General features: G+C 53.7%; 1 protein-coding gene across 1 annotated transcript; it reads left to right on the forward strand.

Annotated features, from left to right (window-relative positions):
• The first annotated feature begins 936 nt into the window (after positions 1-936).
• On the forward strand, positions 937-7,656 carry Cxcl14 (C-X-C motif chemokine ligand 14). Its single transcript, XM_075969479.1, has 4 exons — positions 937-1,394; positions 1,558-1,663; positions 4,866-4,979; positions 7,541-7,656. Exons 1-4 carry the CDS (start codon positions 1,331-1,333, stop codon positions 7,554-7,556), a joined length of 300 nt encoding a protein of 99 aa, XP_075825594.1. The 5' UTR covers positions 937-1,330; the 3' UTR covers positions 7,557-7,656.
• Positions 7,657-8,042: the final 386 nt, after the last annotated feature.

Consider the following 8,042-nt stretch of genomic DNA (forward strand, 5'->3'; position numbering starts at 1 on the left):
TTTCAAATGACACCGTTTTTTAAAGACCACAACAAGCAGGGCATCAAACCAGACACGCAGCTGGGTCTTAGCTGTGCATATGCATTCAAACCCCAAAGATAGTACAGTTTTCATCTTGGTATAGACCTCTGAATGGATAAAATTGCCCATTTTTCTTATTTTTATGAAGTTGACCCATGCTGATATCCATGGGTGGGATAGAATTTCGCCTACCACCATCTGATGCAGTGTATAAGGTGGGGTAGCCTCCATCCAGTGACCAGATGCAGTGTATATAAGGTGGGGTAGCCTCCATCCAGTGACCAGATGCAGTGTATATAAGGTGGGGTAGCCTCCATCCAGTGACCAGATGCAGTGTATACAAGGTGGGGTAGCCTCCATCCAGTGACCAGATGCAGTGTGTATAAGGTGGGGAAGCCTCCATCCAGTGACCAGGGCTCTACCTGGTTTCAAAGGTTCTAAAAATGCATGTGATGAGTAGCCGGGTTCTCCATAGTCCCTGGACAGCCATACATGGACACCAAGCCACAGACCCCTTCTAGAAACTGTGTAGCTCCCCCCCACTCACCCACACCGCCGCACCCAGTGACCCAATGATCAAAAGCTTCTAGGACCTGTGACAAGCCTCTAACTACACCTGGCCTTGAGCTGCTGGCCCAACAGAGACCCACACCCCAGTGGGAAGGCCTCCTGGCACTCTCCCTTGGCACCTGTTGGAAGACTCTAGGATCTGAGCCAAAGATTCTCGGTGGCTTGGGACAGTAAACCTGTGTAGCCTGAGAAGTATCCACAGGAAACAAAACCAGGACTCGTTCGCAAGCTATGCACTCGCCTGGCCTCTCCAAGGCAGGACAGCGGCATGGACGCTTGGGTGAGTAAGTGCATGAAGGCGGGTGTATTGTGGAGCCAGAGGGTAGCGGATGTGAGTGTGTGCGTGTGCGCGCGTGGCTCTGAGGGTGCGCCCCTGTGACCGCGACGGGTCTGGAACGGGCGGCTGGGCGGGTTGGGAGATCTCCTCCCCCCACCACATTGAGAAATCTCAGTGAGTCACCGAGTGGTTCTGCATATTAATGAGCTCGCTCTCGGAGAGGGCAGGAGCGAATTTAAAAGAGGCCAGGGTGGGCGGAGGGAAGCTGTGGGGAGATCGCAGCACCCAGCGCCAAGCGCTGCGCAGCAGCAGGAGCTCCCACCGACGGGCGCAGCTGGAGCGAGCAGAGCAGGGAGGCGTGCTCTAAATCGAGAACCTAGCCGGGCGGCATCCCCCAGCCGCAACACCACAGACCGGCTCCCTCCTCGCGTCCCTGCTCCTCACCGCGCCCCTCAGGCCAACATGAGGCTCCTGGCGGCTGCGTTGCTCCTGCTGCTCCTGGCGCTGTGCGCCTCGCGCGTGGACGGTGAGTGCCGCGAGGGCCCTCGGTCGCGGTCCTGCCCTTCGTAGGGAGCCCAAGCACCACTTAAACACCCTGGAACCCCGGGGGTCCCGGGCGGGCACTTTGGGCGGTCGCTGAGCTGAAGACCCCTCTGGCGACTCAGCAGCCTGGCCGCGCTCTCCCGCAGGATCCAAGTGCAAGTGTTCCCGGAAAGGGCCCAAGATCCGCTACAGCGACGTGAAGAAGCTGGAAATGAAGCCAAAGTACCCACACTGCGAGGAGAAGATGGTTATGTGAGTTCTGAGGGGGCATGTCCCGTGGCGGGGCTGGATCGGGCTAACACGCTCTTCTCTCTGCCTTTGCCCAGGCCCCGAGGAGCAGTTTGTCATCAATCGGATGGCAAGTCCTCAGGACATTGTCCGACAGCCTGGAAAGGGGGTCTCTGGCGGGTCTCTCTGAGCCTGTCCTTGTTAGGACTCAAACTGGCAGGCTGGGGGTTTCCTGTGGGCGAGCGGTTCTGGTGCTCCCTCTTAGGATATCTACACCAGATTCATTTGGGACACACACCCAGCGCTGCCTCCCTCTTACTGAAGAGAGAGGTAACAGACTTTTCAGTCAGGGGTTTGGCCACAGCGGTGGACAGTTTGGTGCTCTCCGGGCTTTCATTGTGAGAATGCGCCAGTCTCTTCCTCCAGCAGCCGGGCTCCTTGTGGGTCCGTGAGTGTGAACGGTGTTGGAGAAAGTGCTCTGCTGGGGTTAATGTGCCATGCCACCGCTGCAGCTGCTTGGTGGGGATGCCGGCAAAATCTTTAAAACTAGGGCAGAGAGAGAACACTGCGTTTCCTGCTCCTCAGCCTTCCCAATTAACCACTTGAAGCCAGCGCAGCCGTTCCCCCATCAATACACTCTTGGCCAGGAAGGCAGCCCTTGGCAAAACAGCTCCCAAATATTTGCCATGGACCATTGGCCCCTCTTCCCCTCCCCCAGAAACAGGACACACTTTATTCTCAGTCTGGGCAAGTGCCTTCCACCGACTGCCCTTGCCGGCCCAGAGGCCTTCAGGCAGTGTCTGTGAAGGAAGGGCACACCCCCACCGGGCACCTCACAACTTCCACCCGCTGAAGTTAGGCTAATTCAGAAAGCCACAGGACCTGAACTGACCCGAGTCATGAGTTTCCAAATTAACCTCCTTATAGCACCCCTTGTCTTGCAGGGCAGATAAAGGAAAATTACCCTTTTAAGAGTAGGCTGGCTCGGGGCTAAAAGAAATGGCAGGCTTCACAGTATCTCGGAATTTCTAGTCTGGAGGTTCAAAAATGTTAGAGAAGATTTCAAGCTGTCTCTCAGACCTCCAGGGGACAAAAACAATTTGGGGTGCATCAGCAACTCAAAGGGACAGACTTTGCCCCAGACAGGTTTGTTCCTTTCTTGACTAAACTCCGGGGGGGGGGGGGCAGGGGGGACAGAGAGAGAGACAGAGAGAGACAGAGAGAGAGACAGAGAACGCTGCCAAGCAAGAGTATAGACAGGCTTCATGTAGCCTTGGGAAAATTTGCAGGGACCTCATGAGACCAACACCTCTTCTGGGCCTCCCTCTCCACCCATCCTCGACAGCCTGAAGGCTCCTCGCCCTTCTGTCAGACAAGGGACCTGCACTTTTTGCCAAAACAGGTTTTCAGCCACAAAGATTGATAGCAAGTTCTCCAGCTCCCCCTGAGTCTCCCAGAGACCCCGGCTGGGGAGGGGGGACTCGAAATATGGGAAAGCCTGGATTTCTTTTTTAAAAAAAAATATGTGTTTATAACTTGCAGGAGGGTTCATGCCTTCCACCAGGTGTGTCCCAGGAACCAAACACAGCTCAGGCTTGGTGGCAAGGACACTTACCTACTGAGCCATCTTGTCAGGCCCAAGTCCAAGTTTTTGAAGGGCGAGTTGTGTCATATGTCCATAGAGTTCTCATTCAAACCATTGGCCCCCAGAACTACTGCAACCCAGACATGGTTACTGGATCTTGAATCCCAGATTCTGCACCCTGCTGCTGATTTGCAGAACCACAGTAGTCTGAGCAGCTCTGGGGGTCGGGCCTGAGCTCTTTCTTGCTCTCTCTGACCTTCAGAAGTGGGATGCTCTGTCTGCACCTTGGCCTATGGAAAAGGAGCTTTTTACTTGAGGTGGCCACTCAGAGCAACAGCAGCATTGTGGGTGTGGAGGAAATATGGGCACTAATTCTGCAGGAGGGCAGAGGTGTAGAGAGAGGGCCCCATGCTTGGAGCCTGCAAGGATCCACCTGTCTCCAACGAAGCACGATCCAATTACCTGGTATTATCAAATGTCCGTCCTGATCTGAGATGAGGGAGAGCAGGAACCTGAAACAGCAGCGTTCCGTCCCCATTCTGCTGGCAAGATGGTGTTCTGTCCCTACAGACTGGGAGATTGTATTCATAACGACCCTACCCCCTTCTAGAATCTGGCCCATAAACTCTGACTCTTCTTCCCCTTAGGAACCATGTGGGGAACAAGCTGATCTTCCTACACGTAACCTGTGACCCCTCAGGAAGTCAGGTCTCCACTTTACATCTTCCAAGTGGACCCTCATTCTCAACTAGTGCCCTCCCAGAACTTCCTGTAACTCCCACCATCCCCCTAGTGACTGACTGAGTGAGGTGCTCTGTCAGGCCTGAGCTCATACCTGAAGCGTGTCTTCCTCGGGGCTGCTTCATCTTTTCTGATTAATTAGTAATAACGATGGTCACTGGACGCCCGCCAGGGACTGGACACTGCACATAGGTTATGCCTTTAGCTCCTTTAGTAACCCTGTGAGGTAGGTCCTTCTGTTGTACCTTTTGAGCAGACATACCACCGCTTACAGGGATCCAAACTCAGCTAGCTGTCTCAGTACCAGGTCCTGCTTCTCCCTTGCAGAGCTAGGCCACTGTGGGGCTGGAGCTTTGGCTAAGAGAAGCCCAGAGAATGAAGGTTTTATCTTGCTGTCCCGGAACGAGAAAACTGCAACCTCACAGTCAAGCATCAACTGGGCTACCAGACTAACAAGGTCCCTTCTCCAGGATCAGCAACTGCCCAGCCCAGGGACAACTGCAGAGGGTTTGGGGGCTGGGGTTAAGAGTTAGAGTCTATGACACATGCAGGGCATGGCTCAGCCCCTCTGTAGAGTTCCTCAAATCCAAGGGTGGTACTTGGCATGAGCACCTTCTAGCAACGGTTCTGTCTACCTCTGAACCACTGGAAGAGCTCCCCGAGAGGCTTGCTGGGGATCGCAGACTGCTGGATGCTGTTGGGGGTAGGGACTCCCCAGGGAAAAGTAATACTCACTTCATACAGGCTAACCCCATCATGGAGGCTGAGACACAAAACATTAAAAAGCTGACCTGGGACTGAGCCCTTGAAATTTGAGGGAGGGGCGGGGCCGCTCAGTGCTCCAGTCCTGCAGGCTGTTATTCAGATGTCTAACCCTGACCCCATCCTGCTATGTTTCAGCATCACCACCAAGAGTATGTCCAGGTACCGGGGCCAGGAGCACTGTCTCCACCCTAAGCTGCAGAGCACCAAACGCTTCATCAAGTGGTACAACGCCTGGAACGAGAAGCGCAGGTACAGCATCTCCTCTCACCCCACACACACACTCCTTGCCCACCGTCTGCCCACCCCGCGCATCCCCCACCCATACGGAAGAGCTTGGCTATTGGCTATGGCTTTCAGAATGAGGAGGGACCCACACACCATGTCATCTATTAGCCTCACCTAATGTGTGACACCCGCAAAATAGCTGATGCTGTTCCCATCCCCCACTGATGGAGCGCTCACCACTTCCGCTCTCTGGACAGCTCTGAGCACTGCAGGTGTATCCCTTTGTGAACTAAAATCTACTTTCATTTCATAGTTCTTTGTGAACATTTTTATAAAGACTTGTTTTTAACCCTATGTATATGGGTATTAAGGCTGCATGAATGTTTGTGTAACTCCCTACTTGCCTGGTGCCCAAAGGCTTCAAATAAGATTCATCAGATACTGCAGCTACCTAAGGCTGTGGGCCTCCATGTGTGTGTCAGGTCCTCTGCAAGAGCACCAAAGCTTTGAGCTCTTCAGCCGTCGTCCCTCTGGCCCCTAACTTACATTTTTTTATTTAAGTCACAAGAGCTGAACATGACCGGGTGAGCACCAAGGTGCCCCGTACTCTGCTCTTCTCTGACGCCTTCTCAGGCAGATTCTGGGGCTGCTTGAGTTCAGCCCCTTCCAATCTGAGCCACTTTACCCAAATGGGGCAGAGGTTAAGACCATTGGTGCCTTGGGGCAGACACCTCTGCTGACTTGGCAGTTTCCCTATCATCAAAAGGGGGCTTCCTACTTCTACCTTGGGGTCCCCAGGTCTGGCCTTGGAAGGAGAGGTCCCTTCCCAGCTCCTCTGTACCCCGTGACAATGAGTCTGACCTGGAGCAAGCCACTCCTCAGACCCCCCCTGCCCCGGCCTGTTCTCTTGTACCTTTACCTGCTAAACAAAGCTGGAGAAGGACACACACTTGGGTGACTTCCAAGGATCCCAGTATTTTGCCCTAAGAGGGGGCAACCAAGACTAGGTGGGGACAGGGTCTGACTTTCAGAGCACCTGGAAGTCAGGGCAAGAAGCCAGAGCCCTGTGGGGTGTTGGGTCTTGCACTGCCTTCCCAGTATGTGGCCCAGTGCCCCCTGGCCCCAGCCTTGTGACCAGCTCTCAGAACTGACACCCCTGTTCAGCTTCTGCACCTGAATCCTTTCTTGCTCTCTCCAAAACTGCCTCATCTGCAATTGCCTGAAATAGAAAGTAGTGAAGCAAGCGTGTTCCCCACATATCTGATGGGAGCGCAGCCCTCTTTCTGGTCAGGGCATGCAGTTGATATGGCAAAAGCAGAACCTGCCCCACCCACCCACCCACCCCCTGCCACCCTGGCACCCCCAGGCCTGTGTCATCAAAAGCAGGTGACTGCAGGGTTAGCTTATGGAGGGTTGAGAAGTCTTGCCCAGACACCTGGAGACATTCCAACCAGTCTTCTGCCCATCTTGTTTCTTCCTCCACATGGGCGAGTCTTTGAAGAGGAGGCACCTGTGGGGATCCTGAAGCCGCACCCCCACCCCAAACCCACTGTTCTTCTTTTGCAAATTTCTCTCATGAAGGCCGTGAGAGCTCTCTGCTACTAGGACTCTACCAATTTGCTACATCAAGAGTTCAGAACCGTTGTGGGGGGACAGGAGGTGCTATTTGCTTGTTTGCTTACTTGTTTGTTGACACAGGTCTCACATAGCCCAGGCTAGCATCCACTCAATCCCAAAGCAAAGGATGACTTTGAATCATGAGTCCTAATCCCTCTACCTCCCAAGTGTTGGGATTGCATGGTTACAGGCCCATGAGTTCTGAATTCATCCATGCCATAGGGCTCGGAGGCATCCGGAATAGGGAACCGCCACACCTGCCCTTTCCCTTCCCACCTTTTAACCCCTTTAAAGGGTTAAAAATGACTTAATGAATACAGATGTAGATAAAAGAACTGATCAAAGTCAGAGAGAGAGCAAACATACATGCTCGATAGCTCAGGATGGAGGAAAGAGAAGAATGCAGGGCAGGGCAGGGCCAGGCCCCTGGTCCATGGCACCAATAAATGAGCTCAGAGCCCCTTAGAGACCGGAATCTCTGGCTGTCACGAAAGGCGGCTGCATTCAGCATTTCTATTTTATTTATATGTGTGTATCTGTGTGGCTGTATGTCTGTGTGCCTTGTGAGTGCAGGTGCCTGAGGCAGCCAGAAGAGGACTTTGGAGCTGGAGTTATAGGCATTGCACCTAATGTGGGTGCCAGGACATGAACTTGGGTCCTCTGGCAGAGCAGTGACGTATCTTGGGCACAATCTCTCCAGCCCCCAGGCTGTTTATTTCCGTGCCTGATCAAGGGATTTCACTGGAAAGGGGAGCAGTGAGCTGAGTGTGGAGTACAGCCCGGAACTAGGACTATGGGCGTGAGGGAGCACACCCATCCTCGAGTGAACTTTGGCGTTGGCTTCGATCACATCCTCAGAGCCCTCTCCCCTCTCCCGGCCCCAGGCCTGGGAGGAGGTCCACAGACGAACCCACTAGCAGCAGCTGTAAGTGGCCTGAGCCACTGACCACTCTGTCCTCTCTTCCTAGGGTCTACGAAGAATAGGGTGACCGATCTCGGGAGGAAAAATTCCAGGCCAGTTGAGAGACTTCAGCGGAGGACTTTGCAGATTAAAATAAAAGCCCTTTCTTTCTCAGACAAATTATATATTGCTACGAAGCTCTTCTTACCAGGGTCAGTTTTTACATTTTATAGCTGTGTGTGGAAGGTTTCCAGATGTGAGACCCAGCTCTCCCGAACTCCAGACTTCATCTCCAGCGGCTTTTTGCCGAAACAGGGAGGCAGGGCGGGGAGGGGGGCGAATAACTCTTTCCTTTGTAAAATAAGGGGTTTTGTATTTGTCCGTATGTGACGACACATCTGAGCTTTATGAGCGCCTGGAAGGGACAGTGAGCTTGGTTGAGGCATTTCATTGCACCATTGCTCCGGTCCAGGCTTGCGAAGCTTCCGCTCAGGGGGCCTGGCGCCTCAGCACAGCTGCCACGGACTCTCCTGAGCTTATGACTGGTCAGGGTTTCCCTGTGACTTGAC

This window comes from Microtus pennsylvanicus, chromosome 4, assembly GCF_037038515.1.
Source record: "Microtus pennsylvanicus isolate mMicPen1 chromosome 4, mMicPen1.hap1, whole genome shotgun sequence".
In the NCBI taxonomy this organism is placed as follows: domain Eukaryota; kingdom Metazoa; phylum Chordata; class Mammalia; order Rodentia; family Cricetidae; genus Microtus; species Microtus pennsylvanicus.